Source organism: Ursus maritimus, unplaced genomic scaffold (assembly GCF_017311325.1).
Source record: "Ursus maritimus isolate PB19 unplaced genomic scaffold, ASM1731132v1 scaffold_4, whole genome shotgun sequence".
In the NCBI taxonomy this organism is placed as follows: domain Eukaryota; kingdom Metazoa; phylum Chordata; class Mammalia; order Carnivora; family Ursidae; genus Ursus; species Ursus maritimus.
Genome location: NW_024426552.1, coordinates 1,913,837 through 1,934,165, shown reverse-complemented (window position 1 = coordinate 1,934,165; position 20,329 = coordinate 1,913,837). Strand labels below are relative to the sequence as shown.

Sequence of the window (20,329 nt, the reverse complement as noted above, 5' to 3'; positions counted from 1 at the left end):
GTTCACAGAGCGGGACAATTCTCGGAGATTTTGGTGATTCTGTGGCATAGACTTGGGATCTGGCCAGTTCCCTGGTGAAAGCGCGAGGAGGGACAGAGCAACAGCAGGTGACAGTGTCTTGCGTGGCCCCTCCTGTGCCACTCTGCAGCTCGCTCTGCGGGCGACCCCACGGCGGCCAGTGCCGTCCTCCCGCAAACAGTGCTGAGTCTCCGGGAGAGACTCCTAAATGTCCGCCCCAGTTTGCATCACTCCAGGCCACACATCCGGACATGTCCACGAACCGGCCGTGCTCTCCCGAACCCAGCTCTGCCCCGGGGTCTTTCTGTCGGAAGGAGCCACCAGGCCCGCCCACCAGGTTCCTGAGCCAGTACCTTGGCGGCCGGCGAGTCCTCCCCGAGCCACCCACTCTGCTCACTTTGGTGTCCCGGCCATCTTTGCAATCTGCTGATGCCGGGTCCCTCAGGCAGGACACCACACCCCCTTCCAGCACCCCAGAGCGGCCAGTTCTTTCCCCCTGGACCCGTTCGCCCAGATGCTGCTGGAAGGACCTTCCTGAGGAACAAATCGAACCACACCACGTCGCAGCGTCCATCAGGCTCTTCGAGACAGACATGCCTGAAATGGGCCCTCCCGCTGCGTGCCTGGGACCACGCACCCCAGTTCTGCTGGCCTGTCCACTCCAAGAACACCCCATGCCTGTCCTCAGAGCTGGCCATCTGCACACTTTCCCCTGACCGAAATTCTTCCCGGGCTGTCACCCTGCAACGGAGCCAAGCCTCCTGCTCCCTAACAGCGAGAGGGCATCCTCCCCTCCACCTGCACCCGGCACCTGCTGTGACCCTTGCCATACAGCCCTGGGGCCGTCCTAGAATGGAGGCATCTCGAGGGCAGTGACCTTGTCTGTCTTGTTGACCACGGTGCCCAGCACGGGGTCTCCTGGGTGAGCAGAGCTCCAGACAGGCAGCGGGGACAGCAGACATTCACTTTCAGCCCCAGAGGCGGGGTCTGAGATCAAGGTGTCTGCAGGCCCTGCAGCTCGGAGACGGCCATCTTCCTCCCCCTCCACCCTCCGTGTCCACGCACGGCCGTCCCGGTGTGCGTGTCTGCATCCCCCTGTTCTCATGGGGACACCAGTCAGATTGAGGAAGGGACCCAGCTGACACAGACTGAATGTTTGTGTTCCCCCAAAACTTGCAAGGTGAAATCTGAACCCCAAAGAAGACAGTAGCGGGGGGCGACCAGGCCACGAGGGTTCAGCCTTGCAAGGGGATCAGTGTCCCCGCACACTCCGCGGCTGCTCCCCGCCCACTCTGCTGCCCTGACCACTCCTCTGGGGCAGCCCACCAAACAGAAGCCGTGAACGGAGCTGAAGTGTTGGGGCCTCAGCCCCTCACCCCGGACAGAAGCAAACACACGTCCACTGCGGGAGGTAGCCTCCATCAGAGGCTCAACGTGCCCACAGATGCCTTCCCAGCACAAGGACCGTTTCTCTGCGAGAAACAATGAAGCGCCAGGGGAGAAGACGCGGTGAACGAGAAGTGGGAGACGTTCCAGAAAGCCGGACCACACTGCCACCACCGCGTGGACTTCAGACGCGGCAGCTGCCATCAGCGGCTTATAAAACAAACACAGACAACTGAAGAAAGAAAGCGTCAGCGTTAAGATATCTCCAGCCACTTTGGAGAACAGTGTGGAGGTCCCTCAAAACGTTAAAAACAGAGCTGCCCTATGACCCAGCCATTGCACTACCGGGTGTTTACCCCAAAGATACAGACGTGGTGAAGAGAAGGGCCATACGCACCCCAATGTTCATAGCAGCAATGTCCACAATAGCTAAATCGTGTAAGGAGCCGAGATGCCCTTCAACAGATGACTGGATTAAGAAGTCGTGGTCCATATATACAATGGAATATTACTCAGCCATCAGAAAGAATGATTACCCACCATTTGCAGCAACATGGACGGGACTGGAGGAGATTATGCTAAGTGAAATAAGTCAAGCAGAGAAAGACAATTATCATACGGTTTCACTCATGTATGGAACATAAGAAATAGGAAGATCGGGGGCGCCTGGGTGGCACAGCGGTTAAGCGTCTGCCTTCGGCTCAGGGCGTGATCCCGGCGTTATGGGATCGAGCCCCACATCAGGCTCCTCCGCTATGAGCCTGCTTCTTCCGCTCCCACTCCCCCTGCTTGTGTTCCCTCTCTTGCTGGCTGTCTCTATCTCTGTCGAATAAATAAATAAAATCTTTAAAAAAAAAAAAAGAAAGGAAAAGAAATAGGAAGATCGGTAGGAGAAGGAAGGGAAGAATGAAGGGGGGGTAAACAGAAGGGGGAATGAACCATGAGAGACGATGGACTCTGGGAAACAAACTGAGAGCTTCAGAGGGGAGGGGGGTGGGGAATGGGATAGGCCGGTGATGGTATTAAGGAGGGCACATATTGCATGGTGCACTGGGTGTTATATGCAAACAATGAATCATGGAACACTAAAAAAAAAAAAAAAAAAAAAAAAATTGAAAGGCAAAAAAAAAAAAAAAAAAAAGCTATCTCCAGGGATAAGAAACCAAGAAATGCTGGGCAGTGGGCTGTGGGGAGACACAGAACAGGGGGCCGAGGGGCAGGGCAGGGGCTGGGCCACCACACCTGCTCCAGCTTGACACCAGTTACAGGGTCTGTCCGAGGGGAGGGCAGGCTCTTGGGGTCTCCCCGGGGCTGTGTGCAGAGCAGCGCTGCTGGGAGGAGGGGGAGAACCTGGAAAGGCAGGGCTCCTGGGTGGCCCTGGCAGGGGAGGAGACAGCGGGTCAGAAGATGAACCGGCTCGGGCAGGGCAGAGGAGGGCCGAGGCCAGGCTGATGGGTGTGGCCGTTCACAGAGCCGAGCTCACACAAGGGCGATGTGCCTCCAGGACCGGGTCAAGGGACAGGACATGCCTTATACCACACTCGGGGGCGTGCTGTGGGGATCCTGGGCGACTGGCCAGCCTGGGTGACTGGCCTGCAGTCACCCTGGAGTCAATGTTCCGGGCCAGGAAACGCTCTCCATGGGACACGGTTCCTTCTGACCTCGGGTTCCCACATCACAACACTGCCAAGCATGGTTTCCCTCTAAGGTGGCCGGAGGGTGTGTGAGGCCTCCCAGACAAGGCCCTTCCTCACTGGGGACCATCCATGGCCCAGACAAGGCTTGCACCCTTCAGCAGGGCCAGTGGGAATCCCTCCTCCCTGCTTCTTCCAATACTTGAATCCCTGAGCAGACCGCCCAACGAGACCCACCATTCCCAATACCCCTCTCCCCTGTGATAGTTAATTTTATGTGTCGTCTTGGCCAGGCCATTGTGCTCCTTTGGTTGGTCAAACGCACACAGATGTTGCTGTGAAGATATATTTTTTTAAAAGATTTTATTTATTTATTTGACAGAGAGAGACACAGTGAGAGAGAGAACACAGCAGGGGGAGTGGGAGAGGGAGAAGCAGGCTTCCCACCAAGCAGGGAGCCCGACACGGGCTCGATCCCAGGACCCTGGGATCATGACCTGAGCCGGAGGCAGACACTTAATGGCTGAGCCACCCACACGCTCCACTGTGAAGATTTTTTTTAGATGAAATTAGCATTTGAATCAGTCAACTCTGAGTGAAGCAGGTTATCGGCCATTCTGCAGGTGGGCCTCACCCAATCAGTTGAAGGATGTAGGAGCAAAGCGGTCTCCCCAGGAGGAAGGGAGGCCACTAGCACACCATCTTCTGACTCAAGCCGCAGCGTCCACTCTCCCCGGGAAGCCTGCCCTGCAGATTTCGGCCGTGCCAGCCTCCACAGGCACATGAACGGATTCCCCAAAATCAATATCTCTGTTTATATATGCACACATCCTGTTGGCTGCTGCCCTGGAGAACCTTGCCTGATGCAGGCTCTGGTCATCATTGCACACAGCGCTCACACTCCCGGTGTCTTCCCGTGGAGGGAAGCTCCGGCCCTGTGCAGACAGTGTCTGGAGAGTGGCTGCCACCATGTTGCCCAAAGCCTGTCCTGCAGTGGCCTTCATGCCTTGAAGGCAGAGGCTTTATCAAATGGGCTCTCCTCTGTCCCTAGCAAAGCTCCAGAGCCCTGAGATGTCAGGCCAGGGGCTGGACAGGTAGCCCTCTGTTCCTCACTGGTAAAGGTATCCAGGGGCACCCAGGGGCCTCCCAGGGGGGCAGGTTTCTCTGTGCTGGAGGCTGCAGGGGGATGACCACTACAGAAGACACAGCACAGGGTGCTGGCGGCCAGTCCTGCCCAGGGTGCTGCTGCCCTGGACGCAGCCCCGCCCACGTGCAGCATCAGAGCCCTTCCCCGTGGTTTGCCGAGATATGCATTTGAGGCCTTTGGAGAAGCATCGACAATAACTTTATTGGTTAACAGACAGGTGGCTGACATAGGGCAGGACAAAGTGACCACAATCCAGCCAGGAGAGGAGGATGCTGGGTGACATGCAGGGCCTGCAGGAAGCTTGGAGCTGCCCAGAGAGCCAGACTGACAGTGAGGGCTCAGCCTTGCTTGCTGAGGTGGGTGCTCTGGGGCAGAAGAGGACCCAGACTGGGCTCCAGGCTTCAAATATTTCAGGTGGACATACGAGCTGGCCCTAGTAGCAGTGAGAAGATGTGCCCGGTCAGCAGCAGGACTTCTGGGCCGAGGCGGGGCCTCAGCACACGGGGCGGCAGAGCAGGGACACGCAGGAGGAGGGTCTGCAGCAGGATGAGGAGCAGGGGCTGGGCTGGCAGCAGGAGGCGGCAGAGCAGGGGGAGGCCCCCGAGCAGACAGGGGTGCAGCAGATGGGCTTGCAGCAGACAGGGGTGCAACACACGGGCTTGCAGCAGACAGGGGTGCAGCACACGGGCTTGCAGCAGTCTTCCTGGCAGGGGGAGGAGCTGTAGCAGGAGGGCTGGCAGGAGCTGGTGCAGGCTGATTGGCAGGGGTTGGACACACAGCTTGCAGGGGTGCAGATGAGGGTCAGGCAGGAGCTGGGGGTGCAGCAGGGGGGCTGGCAGCATGAGGAGGATGAGCAGGGAGAGGTCTCGCAACAGACAGGGGTGCAGCACACGGGCTTGCAGCAGACAGGGGTGCAGCAGACGGGCTTGCAGCAGACAGGGGTGCAGCAGACAGGCTTGCAGCAGACAGACACACAGCTGTCTTCCTGGCAGGGGGAGGAGCTGCAGCAGGAGGGCTGGCAGGAGCTGGTGCAGGCTGATTGGCAGGGGCTGGACACACAGCTCACAGGGGTGCAGATGAGGGTCAGGCAAGAGCTAGGGGCGCAGCAGGTAGGGGCGCAGCAGGGGGGCTCGCAGCAGCTCTCTGGGCAGTCGTCCACCTGCCAGGAGGAGTCAGGGCAGGAGTCACAGGAGCCGGGCAGGCAGACGCGGCTGCCGTAGCTCAGGTCGCTGGAGCAGACGGACAGGGTGGACACAGCCATGGTGGGGGTGGGGTGGCAGGCCTGGAGGAAGGTGTGAGTGTGAGTGTGTGAGTTTGAGTGTGTGTTTGGTGCTCAGGCTGCTGACTTTTATACCCCCTGTGAGTGTGTGTTGTCCCAACAGCAGGCTTAGTGAAGCCTTCCCTTCCTTGTTGGTGTTTAGTGTTGTGCTGTTTCCCCAGTGCTGGGTCACTGTCTGAATGCCGTCAGCTTGTGAGGCTCCTGAGTGGAGTTCAGAGTATCCTGACCTGTGTTTGTCTCCAAAGGAAAAACAGTAGAAATGCTTTGATGCTTTGTAGAGACCAGAAATCAGGTGATTTTCTGAAAGTGACAGCCTGTGCTCCATCCCATGGGGGGTGGGGGGTGCACTTCTGGCCCAAAGCAGGGGCTGAAGATGGACCAATCCTAAAATTTGGGCTTTGAGCAAAGGAAGAGATGCCCAGCTGTGGACAGGGCTGATGATGCCCAGCCGGCCTGGCTGTGGGGCAGGAGGCACTTCGTGGGTTGATGCTGCTGGTTGTAGTGGGTGTTAATGGGGCATGTGTCTCCCAGGTGTGAGCCCTGGGGCAGGTATGAGGAACATGTCCTGGGGCCGAGATTGGCTCACTGAAGTGGCCACGGTCAGGGATGCAGGCTAGCACAGGAGGAATGACCATGACGGGCAACGCATTGGCCTCATTGCTCATGCCCTGGTGCTTGGTTCCACACCTGAGACCTGGTGAGTACACGGCATCTGGCATGGTCCTCGTGTCCTCATGGACGCGTGGCCACCGTCCATGGCCCAGTCTCTGAAGGGGCAAGGGCAGGGCCCTGGGTGGTGCTCTGAGCTGCAGGGGCCTGTGGGCTTCAGGGTTGAAAGCCTCACTGACCTCTGTTGGGTGAGACTGGGGGCTGTCCTGGGGGACGCATGACAGTCAGTCCTCAGTGGAGAAATGTTGTTCTCTCAAAGACATAATGGCTTAAAACCTTCCAAAGCTATTGAAAACCTTTAATCTACACATCCAGGAAGCCCAATGCACTCCAAATAAGACACTCACAAAAGACCCACAAAAGTGCTCAAGACAAAAAAAAAAAAAAAAAAAAAAAAAAAAAAAAAAGGTCAATCAAGAATCCTCCAACCAATAAGGCTATTTCTACAGGTGAGTCTGAATACATTCCCAGATAAATAAAAACTGAAGGAATTTGATGTTGAAAGAACCACCTTATAAGACGCAGTGAGGGGAGTCCCTCAGGCTGAAAGCTAGCGACCGCAGTTGGGATTCTGATCCCCAGGAGGACACAAAACACGTCAGTGAAGGTGGTCATGTGATTACAATAGCCCATGAGGACCCACGCTCTTCTCCTTCAGCGAGACCTCTGCGTTTTGCTTCCCTGACGAAAGCAGCTGCCGACAACAGGAGGCACATGGTGCCTTGAGGGGTCTGTGGTGTGATGTCATATATCTAACAACACAAAGCATGCCGGTGGGAGCAAAGCTGTCTCGGGTGGAGGAAACGACCACAAATGGCAACTCGGATCCACAGGAAAATGTGAAGGGAGCCAGAAACAATAAAAAGGCTAGGAGAACAAAAGCTATAAATACAATACTTGTTTTCCTGTCTTCTCTCAGCTTCTTAGAAGTCATAAAAGCATATTAGGTAATAGTTATAAAAATATATTGAGGGGTTTTTAACACTGACAGATGGAGTATATGTAACAGCAAGACCAGGAAGGGACAAGAAGGGTTGGAGCTCTGCACGAAAAAGAGCGGGTTTTTACAGCCACTTTGGAAAACAGTGTGGAAGTCCCTCAAAAAGTTGAAAATAGAGCTACCCTATGACCCAGCAATTGCACTACTGGGTATTTACCCCAAAGATACAGATGTAGTGAAGAGAAGGGCCATATGCACCCCAATGTTCATAGCAGCAATGTCCACAATAGCTAAACTGTGGAAGGAGCTGAGATGCCCTTCAACAGATGACTGGATTAAGAAGTTGTGGTCCATATATACAATGGAATATTACTCAGCCTTCAGAAAGAACGATTACCCACCATTTGCAGCAACATGGATGGAACTGGAGGAGATTATGCTAAGTGAAATAAGTCAAGCAGAGAAAGACAATTATCATATGGTTTCACTCATTTATGGAACATAAGAAATAGCAGGAAGATCGGTAGGAGAAGGAAGGGAGGAATGAAGGGGGGTAAGCAGAAGGGGGAACGAACCACAAGACTATGGACTCTGGGAAACAAACTGAGGGCTTCAGAGGGGAGGAGGGTGGGGGACTGGGATAGCCCGGTGATGGGTAGTAAGGAGGGCACGTATTGCATGGTGCACTGGGTGTTATACGCAAACAATGAATCATGGGACACTACATCAAAAAATAATGCTGTACTGTATGGTAGCTAACATAACATAATAAAAAATTTTAAAAAAAGAGCAGGTTTTTAAGTCATTGGAATTGACTTAGTGTAAATCAGAAGCTGATTCTGCTAAGTTAAAATAAACATATGGAAGCCCCAGAGCAAAACTAGGAAGAACAACAACAAAAAAAAAAGGTGAAAAATCGTTAAGGAAATAAAAATGCTGCCTGAGAAAATATTCGCTAAGTGCAGAAGAGTGCACCAAAGAAGGACGAGAGGGACACACATAAAAGACATGAGACACAGAGGAAGCAGGACAGTGAAGTAGCCGGCAAGATCCAGCAGCAGCCCATTTGTACCGCTGGCGGCAATCGCATTACAGAAAATCACTGCACACGCTGGACTAGCAACTACTGACCCAGCGCTCCTAGGGGTGTTAGGTTCCTATGGGCCCCTGGTCCCATTCTCATCAACCAATCAATACGGAACCTCCTTCTATGTGTACCTAGGAAAAACGCAGTGTCTTCCTTCACTCACAGGTAATGCTTCTGATGCCAGGTGTGTGGGTTTTTCCCACAGACCAGCTCTCTAACACCCTCTGGGCGTCACACAGATCAGTTCCATTCCGACACTAACCTAGAGCAGCACCCCAGGTTAAGGGCTCAGACCCATGAGACTGCCCCACTTCAGATGCCAACAGTAGATGCCCAGTTACCCACAACTTTTGTCTGACTTGGCTACAAATCAGTGGTTCCTTTGACCTCCCCCTTGGGTTCAACACTTTGCAAGAGCAGCTCACAGAACCCAGGAAAAGAGCTGACTTCCTATTGCTGACTTATTGCAAGGGATATTTTTAGGATACAGAAAAACAGCCACATTGAGGGATACGGAGGGTGAGTTCTGCAGGGGTCCTGAGCAAAGGAGCTTCTCTCCCTGTGGAATCAGGGTGCACCACCCTCCTGGCATGTGGACACATTCACCAAACTGGAAGTTCTCAGAATTCCATACATTTGGGATTTTTATGGAGGCTTCATCATGCAGGAATGATTGATTATTAAGTTAATTTCTAGGCCCTCTCCTTTTTCCTGAGGATGGGGATGGGGCTGAAAGCACCAAGCTTCTAATCAAAGCTTAGTCTTTCTGGTGAGTAGCCCCCATCCTGAAGTCACTAAGAATCACCTCATGATAACAAAAATCGTTCCTACCACCCAGGAAATTCCAAGGGATGGAGGAGCTCAGTGTCAGGAACTGGGGTCAAAGATCAAATATTAGCAAGAACCAGGGACAGAGATGTATATATTTTATTACACATATACTATATATATGCATTATTATTTCACAATGAATACTTAATATTCATTGCTGACTCTCTAACACTGAAGTCACTTCCAACAGCAATATAACTCACCCCTGAATGAAGCTTATCCAACACATCTATTTTCCCTGTAAGGCACATCACACCCTTCTTGCACTTAAGAGGCCATTTTAAACAGTGACATCACCAATAAGAAGCACAAGAGCATAGAAAAGGTGGCACTAAATAGACAACACAGGATACTTGTTTGCAGCATGGGCTGAAACAAGAGGTGAAGTTGTTTGACCTCAGCTGGGAACACGCATGTGGGGAAACCCAATGTTTGCTGCTCTGTGCATGTCCATGAATGACTGTGAAGGCACCATGAGTATTGACTTTGAGGTTACAAATCAATTTTAGTGAGTAGGTGCAGTTGCAAATGCAAGATCTATGAATAATAGGGATTGACTGTATATCAATAATAATATTAATTATGAATTAATACAATCAAAGGGAAGATTGTTAGACTGGAGAAAATTGAGATTAAACTAAACACTCATTACAAGAGAAACACTTTAGAGTAAAAGATACAGCTAGATTGAAAATAAATGGATAAAAAAAGATATATCATGGAAACAGCAGCCACAAGAAAATATTAATATTTTACTAGCATCAGATAAAGTAGACTTTAAAACAAAAATTGTTACTAGAGACTAAGAGGGACATTTTATAATAAAAAGGTCGATCCATGAAGAATGCATAATAATTATAAACATATATGCAAATAATAACAGCACCAAAATACACAAAGCAAAACATGATGGACATAAAGGAAAAAATAGACAATAATATTAGTTGAAGACCTCAATATCCAAATTTCAACAATGGATAGAACAACTGGAGAGAAGATCAACAAGGACAGAAAGAACAGCACTATAAACCAGCAAGACCTGATGGACATCTGTCAGACACCACAGCCAACAACAGCAAAATAGCCTTCTTCAGAAATGCACATGGTACATCCTCTAGGATAGAACATAGGCTAAGCCATAAAACAAACCCCAATATGTTAAAATGGATGGAAATAACACAAAGTATGTTCTCTGATCACAATGAAGTGAAATTACAAAGTTAGTAACAGAAAAAAATTGGGGGGATTCGTAAATTAAACAACGCACTCCTAAGTAGTCAAAATGTCAAAGAAGAATCAAAAGGGAAATCATAAAATACTTTTAAATGAAAGAAAGGGAAGAACAAAATACCAGACCTTACAGGATGCAGCTAAAACACTTCGTAGAGATTTGTAGCTAATAAGTGTGTATATTAAGAAAGAAGAAAGGTCTCAAATCAATAACCTAAACTTCCACTATAAGACACTGCAGACAAGCAGAAAGAAGGAAATAATAAAGAATAGGGCACAAATAAGTGAAATAGAGCATAGAAAAACAATAGAGAAAAATCAATAAAATGGGCTCTTGGAAAAGATCAATAAAATTGACAACCCTTTAGCTACATTGATCATGAAAAAGAGAGGAAGAGAGGGAGAAGACTCAAATGATGAGAATCAGAAATGAAAGAGGGGACACTGCTGTCAGCCTTACAGAAATAAAAAGGATTACAGAGAAATGCTATGAACACTTGCATGTCAATAACTTAGATAAATTAGATAAAATGAATAAAGGGACAAGGATTGGAATGAATATTAGGAACAAGATAACTGCAAAACTAGTGCTCTGAAAGGTATAGAACATCATTTTTGTTTTGTTAAAGAAAATCTAAACCCATGGGAAAACATTGCTGTTCAAGGACGAGAAGAGCTGACACCATGAATATGGCAGTAATCTCCCATTTACGTATTTATGCAATCCCTATCAGAATCCAAGCTGACTTCTTAGTATAAGTTGACAAGTTGATGTTAAAATTCATACGGAATTACAAGGAATGCAGAATAAGCCAAAACAATCTCGAATAAGAACAAATTTGGAAGACTCACATTTCCCAATATCAAAATTCACTACAAAGCTATAGTCATCAAGACGGTGTGGCACCGGCGTAAGGACAGACAATAAATTGGTATTTATTCATATATCATTGAAATACAATTAGAGTCCAGAAGTAGGGACATCTGGGTGGCTCAGTTAAGCATCTGCCTTCATCTCAGGTCATGATCCCAGGGTCCTGGGATAGAGCCCCGCATTGGGCTCCTTGTTCATCAAGGAGCCTGCTTCTCCCTCTGCCTGCTGCTCCTCCCTGCTCATGCACTCTTCCTCTCCAATAAATAAATAAATAAATAAATAAATAAATAAATAAAATCTTAAAAAGAGAGAGAGAATCCAGAAATAAACCCATATATCTATAGTCAACTGATTTCAACAAGGGATTAAGACCACTCGATAGGGAAAGTATAGTCTCTTGAACAAAGGGTGCTGGGACCACTGGACGTCCGTGTGCAAAAGAAGGAAGTGGACCCCTACTTCTCACCATGTAAAAAAATTAACTCACACTGACCAAAGACCAAAATAAAATCACCAAAGCTATAAAACTCTAAGAAATAAACACTGGGGTAGATTTTCATGACCTCAGATTTGTGAATGGATTCTAAGATATGACACTGAAAGTATAAGCAAGAAAAGAAAAAAAAGATAAATCTGGCTTCATCTAAATTAAAAGGTTTTGTGCTTCAAAGGACACTAGCAAGGGGAAAAAACAACCTACAGAATGGGGGAAATATTTGCAAATCATATATGTGGTAAGGGGCTTCTATTTAAAATACATAGAAAATTTACAACTCCACAATAAAAAAGAAAATAACCCAATTAAAACCTGGCAAAGGATTTGAATAGAAAATAGACAAATAGCCAACGCACAAGAAAAAACACAAATCATCATCATTCACCAGGGAATGCGAATCAAGGCCCCAATGAGATGCCACTTATTGCCCATGAAGACAGCTAGAATAAAAAAACCAGGTCATAAGAAGTGTTGACAAGGATGTGGAGAAATTGCAAGACGGTGCAGCCACCCTGGCAAACAGTCTGGCAGGTCCTAAAAAGTTAATCATAGAGGGGTGCCTGAGTGGTTCAGTCAGTTAAGCGTCCAACTCTTGGTTTCAGCTCAGGTCATGGTCTCAGGGTTGTGAGATCGAGCCCCATGTTGGGCTCCGTGCTGGGTGTGGAGCCTGCTTAAGATTCTCTCTCCCCCTTTCCCTCTGCCCCCCCTTTAAAAAAGAAGTTAATCATGGAGTTACCATATGACCCAGTAATTCCACACCTGAGTATATACCCAAGAGAATTAAAAATATATGTCCACACAAAATCGTGTACCTAAATGTTTATAGCAGCACTATTCACTGTAGCCAAAAGGCAGAAATGACCCAGATGTCCATCAACTAACGAATGGATAAACCTATTGTAGCATGTCCATACAGTTGAACATTATTTAGCCATAGAAAGGAATGAGGAACTGATGAGCACTTCACACAGACGAACCTTGAAGACACACTACAGAAAAGAAGCCAGAGCAAGACCATATATGTGAATGGCTTCCATTTACATGAAGTGTCTGGAGCAGGCAAACCAACAGGACAGAAAGTAAACTCGTTGTGGCTGGTGCGGGGTGGGGTAGCTGAAGGGCACAGGGCTTCCCCCCCGAGGTGGTGGCAAGTTGCAGTTGCCCACAGTGAGGGCTGCACAGAAGCTGTTACACCGAACATCACTGAACTGCACACTTTAAATAGGAAATTGTGTGGTATGTGAATCGTAGCCCAATAAAGCTGTTAAAACATCACTGAGTGCTGCCTACGAGAGACCCATTTTAGACCTAAAAACACCTGCAGAGAGTGAGGGGACGGAGAAACATCTACCATGCAAACGGATGTCAAAAGAAAGCTGGGGTGGCAATACTTAGATGGGACAAGATAGGCTTTAAAACAAAGGCCACAACAAGAGAGGAAGAAGGACACTGTGTCATGATAAAGAGGACAATCCATCAAGAAGATCTAGCAACTGTAAATATTTATGCCCCTAACTTGGGAGCACCCAAATATATACTACAATTAGTACTAAACATAAAGAAACTCATTGATAATAACACAGTAATAGTAGGAGACCTCAGCACCCCACTCACAGCAATGGACACATCATCTAAGCAGAAGGTCAACAAGGAAACAATGGCTTTGAATGACGCACTGGGCCAGATGGACTTAACAATGTATTCAAAACATTTCATCCTAAAGCAGCAGAACACACATTCTTCTTGAGTACACATGGAACATTCTCCAGAGCAAATCACATACTGGGTCACAAATCAGCCCTAGCCAAGTACAAAAAGAGTGAGATACCATGCATATTCTCAGACCACAACACTATGAAACTTGAAGTCAAACACAAGAAAAACTTTGGAAAGACACAAATACGTGGAGGTTAAAGAACATCCTACTAAAGAATGAATAGGTTAAGCAGGAAATTAAAGAGGAAATAAAAAAACACATGGAAGCAAATAAGAAAGAAAACACAACAGTTCAGGACCTTTGGGATGCTGCAAAGGCCATCTAAGAGGGAAGTACATGGTAAGACAAGCTTTTCTAGAAACAAGAAAAGTCTCAAAGACACAACCTAACCTTACATCTAAAGGAGCTAGGAAAGGAACAGCAAATAAAGCTTAAAGCCAGCAGAAGAAGGGAAATAATAAAGATTAGAGCAGAAATGGGGGTGCATGGGTGGCTCAGTCAGTTAAGCCTCTGCCTTCAGTCATGATCTCAGGGTCCTGGGATCAAGCCCCGTGTCGGATTCCCTGGTTGTCAGGGAGTCTGCTTGTCCCTCTCCCTCTGCTCCTCCCCCCGTGCATTCTCTCTCTCTCTCAAATAAATAAATTGTTTTAGAAAAAAGATTAGAGCAGAAATAAACAATACAGAAACAAACAAACAAAACCTCCAGTAGAACAGATCAATGAAACTAAGAGCTGGTCCTTTGAAAAAATTAATAAAATTGATAGACTCCCGCACCAGCCAAACTTATAAAAAAGAAAAGAGAAAGGATGGGCACCTGGGTGGCTCAGTCAGTTAAGCATGTGCCTTCTGCTCAGGTCATGATTCCAGGGTCCTGAGATCAAGTCCCACATTGGGCTCCCTGCTCAGCAGGGAGTCTGCTTGTCCCTCTCCCTCTGCTGCTCCCCCTGCTTGTTCTCTCCTTCTCTCTCTCTGACAAATAAATAAATAAAATCTTTAAAAAAAAAAAAGAAAAGAGAAAGGACCAAAATAAATAAAATATGAATGAAAGAGGAGATATCACAACCAATACCACAGAAATACAATCATAAAAGAATATTATGAAAAACTATATGCCAACAAATTAACAACCTAGAAGAAATGGATAAATTCCTAAAAGCATACAAACTACCAAAACTGAAACAGGAAGCAACAAGAAAACTCGAACAGACCCATAACCAGCAAAGAAATTGAATCAATAATCAAAAATCTCCCAACAAACAAAAGCCCAGGACCAGATGGCTTCCCAGGGGAACTCTACCAGACACTTGAAGAGTTACTACCCGTTCTTCTCCAACTATTTCAAAAAACAGAAAAGGAAGGAAAACTTCCAAATTCATCCTATGAGGCCAGCATTACCCTGAATCCGAAACCAGATAAAGACTCTGCTAAAAAAGAGAACTACAGGCCCATATCCCTGATGAACACGGAGGCAAAAATCCTCGGTAAGATACTAGCAAACTGGGTCCAACAAAACATTTAAAAAATCATTCACCACAATCGAGTGGGATTTATTCAGTGTAAAGGGTGGTCAGTATTTGCAAATCAATCCATGTGATACACGACATCAACAAGAGAAAGGGTAAGAACCACGTGATCCTTTGAATAGACACAGAAAAAGCATTTGACAAAGTACAACGTCCATTCATGATAAAAATCCTCAACAATGTAGGGATAGAGGGAACAGACCTCCACATAATAAAGGCCATAGAAGAAAATCCGCAGTGAGCACCGTCTTCAGTGGGGGAAACGGCGAGCTTTTCCCCTAAGGTCAGGGCCAAGACAAGCATACCCACTCTCACCACTGGTATTCAACAGAGAACCGAAGTCCTGGCCTCGGCAATCAGACAACAGGAAGAAATAAAAGGCATGCAAATCAGCGAGGAAGAAGTCGAACTTTCACTATTTGTAGACCACATGGTACTCTAGAAAATTCCAAAGACTCTACCGAAAAACTGCTAGGACTGATCCATGAATTCAGTAAAGTGGCAGGATACAAAACCAATGCAACAGATCTGTTGCATTTCTATACAGTAATAATGACGTAGCAGAACGGGGAACCAAGGAATCAATCCCATTTATAATTGCACCAAAAACAATAAGATACCTAGGAATAAACCTGACCAAAAGGTAGAAGATGTGAAAACTATTGAACACTTAGAAACTGAAGACGACACAAAGAAATGGAAAGGCAGTCCACGCACAGGGACTGGAAGAACAAATACTGTTAATATGTCTATACTGCCCAAAGCAGTCTACACATTTTACACATTCCCATCAAAATACCAAAACCATTTTTCACAGAGCTGGAACAAACAATCCTACCATTTGTACGGAGCCACAGAAGACCCTGAATAGCTAAAGCAACCCTTAAAGAGAAAAGCAAACCCGGAGGCATCACAATTCCGGACTTCAAGCTCTGTGACAAAGCTGTAACGATCAAAACAGTATGCTGCTGACAAAAAATAGACAAAAAGATCAATGGAACAGAATAGAAAATCCTGAAATAAACCCACAGCTCTATGGTCAACAATCTTTGACAAAGCAGGAAAGAATATCCAATGGAAAAAAGACAGTCTCTTCAACAAATGGTGTTGGGAAAACTGGACAGCTACATGCAGAAGAATGGAACTTGACTATTTTCTTACACCATACACAAAAATAAACTCAAAGTGGATGAAAGATCTAAATGTGAGACCTGAAACCATCAAAATCCTGGAAGAGAACATTGGCAGTAATTTCTGTGACATCGGCCATAACAACATGTTTCTAGATATGCCTCCTGAGACAAGGGAAACAAAAGCAAACATAAACTATGGGGACTTCATCAAAATAAAAAGCTTCCGCACAGCAAAGGAAACAACCAACGAAACTAAAGGCAACCTACGGAATAGGAGAAGATGTTTGCAAGTGACATATCTGATAAAGGGTTAGTATCCCAAATATGTAATGAACTGATCAAACTCAATGCCCAAAAAACAATTAATCTAATTTAAAAAATGGGCAGAAGACATGAACAGACATTTCTCCAAAGAAGACATCCAGATAGCGAACTGACACATGAAAAGATGGTCAACATCACTCAGCATCAGGGAAACGCAGATCCAGACCACGATGAGATCCCACCTCACACCTGTCAGAATGGCTAAAATGAACAACACCGGAAACAACAGATGTTGGTGAGGATGTGGAGAAAGGGGAGCCCTCGAGCACTGCTGGTGGGAATGCAAACTGGTGCAGCCACTCTGGAAAACGGTATGGAGCTTCCTCAAAACATTAAAAACAGAGCTGCCTTACAACCCAGCAATTGCACTACTAGGTATTTACCCCCAAAATACAAAACACTAATTTGAGGGGATATATGCACAGCTAAGTTTCTTAGCAGCATTACCTACAGGAGCCAAACTACGGAAACAGCCCAAGTGTCTGTCGATGGATGAATGGGTAAAGAAGAGGTGGTGTGCGCACAATGGAATATTACCCAGCCACCAGAAGAACGACTTCTTGCCACGTGCAATGACATGGATGGAGCTACAGAGAATTAGGCGAAGTGAAATAAGTCAGAGACAAATACCGTATGATCTCACTCGTGGAATATAAGGAACAAGACAGGCAAAGGGACAAAAAAAGAGAAGCAAACTGAGAAACAGACTCCATTCTAGAGAACACACTGATGGTCACTGGAGGGGAGAGGGGTGGGAGGTTGGGGGGTCAGGAGGGCCCTTGTCCCGATGAGCACCGGGTGATGGACGGAGGTGCTGGATCGCTCTACCGTACACCTGGAACTGGTGTTCCGCTGTGTGTCAACCACCTGGAACTTCAATAAAAACTTAAAAAATAAAACACTCCTTAGCGGCACATGCATACAAATGTTTCTCATGCGGAAACCCACAGTGTCACTTACATGAACGAGGAGGGTTTCGCCACATTGTCCTCATTCAACACACTTCGTAAATGCACGGATATGAAATATGTTTCTACAATTGTCATACGTTTATGTAAATAAGCTCAGTGTCATTTCATTGACAGAATGTGCTCAAAACAACAGAAAAAGGCCACGTGTATGAAAGGTGGTTCCGGGGTGATGCAGTTTGAGCCCCTGGGCAGTGTGACCTCAGGGCACGACGTGTTCACCGCGTGCTGCCCTAGTGCCCTCTGCAGAGGCCCCGGGGTAAGGGAGACCCTGACACAGTCCCACACAAACATCACTGAGCAGGGTAGAGAATGAGCAGAGGAAGGGGACATCACAGCCAGTCCGCGGGCGGGACACACGGGGATCGTCCACAGAACGGAGTCCTTGCGTCCCAATCCCGGAGTCGTGTTCAGGACAGGAGCCGACGAGATGGAGGCTTTCAGCTGAGAAGTGGAATTGATACAAAATAGAAGAAAATGGAAATTGCAGAACATGGAAAACAACGACTGGAACACAAAACTCAGCGGAGTCGAAGGCGCGACGGAGAGGGCTCTCGCGAGCAGACGTCCACAGGGCACGGTGGGCGGTGTCGCCTCCCCCCGGAGCAAACCAACAAGCAGGGTCAGGATAGGGCAGAAGGGCTTTCCTCCTCCACTGAGCATTCAGACTCGGTCGCACACCTGTGGCGGGCACTGTCCCGGGCCCCAGGCGGAAGCAGCGAAGGGCACCATGGGCCCTCACCTGCGGGGGCGTCCAGCCGAGCGGGGGACAGGATGTTAGCTGTCTGGGGTGGACGGGGCTGGCAATCACAGTGAATCGGACCCCAAAGGAAATGCTCTTATTTGATTGTCTACATTTCCCGGGGAAAGATGTCATGCTAGGAACTCTAAGCATTATCCCTAGCCTTTGACAAGTCAGCCCCCCGGAAAAATTACGGCTGCAGGAATTACAGTACAAACACTCAGCAAATAGTCCCACAGCTCTGCCCGCACACTCACTGTGATGGGGACCTCACTACCTCTCAGGACGGCCGCGCTTGACCCCAAAGATACCCTGGAGCCCGGGAGCAGTGCCTGGCCGCAGTCCAGGTCCGCCGTACCCACTGTGCGCTTGGGCGGTGAGGAGTAAAGAGCGTCACTGACCTTCGGGGGAAGACTGGGAACTTTCAAAGTTATGACGATCGAAAATTCTTCAGGGAAGAGGTCGCATCGGAAGAAAATCCTCGACGCAGGGAAGCTCACGGCGTGGGGGGCGGCGGCCGAGAGCTGGAGTCCTCGCACGCCGTGGGCCTGCATCACCCTGATTCCTCCCGTGGCGCTGTGTGGAGGGACGGCCTCTGCCAGGATGTCCAGGGGGCGCAGGTCTGTGTCAGGGAAACCACAGGTGGGTTATGTGGGCCCCAACGAGTTTCCCCTTTACCAGTGGGGAAACTGAGGCCCTGAGAGTCAACGATGCACTTGCAGACCCCCCCCCTAGGTTTTGCCCAGAAGGAGCTACACATGTACATTTCATGGCACGCTGTTTCCCAGTCGATGGCCACATGCTGTCCTGGGAGTACAAGGGGGACAGAAGAAGGACAAGTCCCAGCCGCGGCCCCAGGGAGTGCACACCCCACAGGAGCCAGGCTCCACCAGTCCAGGGACCACCAAGTGTGGCATGCCCTGTGTTCTCAGCGGGGCTCCGTGATGCATGTCCCCACATGCTGTGGAAGGGTGGGGCCTCTGGTGTGACCCGAGAGCCGCCCTGGGACTGGGCACTGCTCCTTGCACACACCGCAGAGAGGCAGATACACTCCTGGAGAAACTCTGCCCAACAGTTCAAGGTCATCAGAACATAGCTGATGGGCTGGCCTGGCCTGAGCTGAGGCCGGATGCTAGGAAAGGAAAATGGGGAGCCCAGACAGCATCTGTGGCCAGAAGGGCTATTTCCAGACCAGCTCATGGGGCCCCGTCTCTGGAAGGGAGGTGCTGGCTTGGAGCAGAGCCTGTGGCTACTGCCTAGACCCTACACAACCCAGCCACCAAATGCCTGACCATGGCCTGGGGTAAATGACCAGACACGCAGGAGCGAATTAGCCATTTCCGGAGCTATCCCCCTCGGGCCCAGTGGCCCTGCTAGGGCATGCATCTGACATGGGGGTGCTGGGCCTTCAGCCCACACTCTGTCCACTATATGGCTCAGTCAGCAAGGTCGGCAGGCCCTGTGGCGATGACAGTGGAGGCTGACCTGCAGTCCAGCGTGGTCTGTCACAGACATCCCGCCCTGCCTCCCCACAGCAGCCACGGTCCGTCAACGCGAGGAGCCCCTCCAGGAGGGAGCAGCCTCCCTGGACAAGAGACCTGTAACCAGAATCCTCAAGGGCTTCCTGTGCTGTGACAGCCTGGCAAGGCTTGTGGCACGTACCATATTGCATTGGTCTCAGCATCGTGACCTGTGTCCTCTCCCGAGTGTGTGGCCCCTCCCGGACGGACACTATGGCATCTCCAGATTGCCAGGAGTGCGTGGCTAGCCCCTGGCATACAGTCATCACTAAATAAATACTGCCCAGCTGAAGCGAGCCGGGTGGAAGTGGCAGGGGACAGTCCGGAAAAACTAGTGCCCAGCCACAGAAGGGCTGGAGCATGGCCGTGTCTGCAGCCACAGACTGAGAGCCCTGAGGGAAGGCCTGTGGCGTGGAGGTGCGTGTCCGCTGGTCACAGGGAGGGTGTGGGCAGAGGACAATGAGCGGCCCGAAAGCGAGTGGCTGGTAGCGCACAGGTGCCGGGACCCGGGAGTCTGGACTCTGTCTCCCACGAGCGCACACACCAGGCGGTGAAGCATCGCTCCGCTTCACGGGCCTGCATCACATGGCCGCCCGCGGCAGTCACGTTCGACCAGACCCCAGGGGCTGGGGCAGACACTCGCCGACAGCTCTCAGGCAGCCCAGAAATCCTAGGGACACCCTCTGCTAGGGGTCAAACCACTGATCTTCCTCGAAGCAACCAGGGCTGTGGCCCCAGTGGGTGTGGGGGGGACATGAGGACAACTACCCTATTTTTGCAAGAAACAGTCAGGCAGCAGCATGAGAATGGC

General features: G+C 49.1%; 2 protein-coding genes across 2 annotated transcripts in view; both read right to left on the bottom strand.

Annotated features, from left to right (window-relative positions):
- The window catches only part of TSPEAR (thrombospondin type laminin G domain and EAR repeats), a 59,355-nt gene extending 40,604 nt beyond the window's left edge, over nt 1-18,751 (bottom strand). Inside the window, exon 1 of the mRNA XM_040621820.1 lies at nt 18,400-18,751. Coding sequence (XP_040477754.1) covers nt 18,400-18,552 — 153 coding nt within the window. The 5' untranslated portion in view covers nt 18,553-18,751. The remainder of the gene's footprint in view (nt 1-18,399) is intronic.
- LOC103680728 (keratin-associated protein 10-4) lies at nt 4,437-6,504 on the bottom strand. Its single transcript, XM_040621821.1, has one exon. The coding sequence runs from the start codon at nt 5,444-5,446 to the stop codon at nt 4,679-4,681; it is 768 nt and encodes a 255-aa protein (XP_040477755.1). The 5' UTR covers nt 5,447-6,504; the 3' UTR covers nt 4,437-4,678.
- Nucleotides 18,752-20,329: the final 1,578 nt, after the last annotated feature.

Excerpts from the sequence above, each read along its gene's own strand:
- LOC103680728 (XM_040621821.1), bottom strand. The coding sequence starts at position 5,446 with ATGGCTGTGTCCACCCTGTCCGTCTGCTCCAGCGACCTGAGCTACGGC.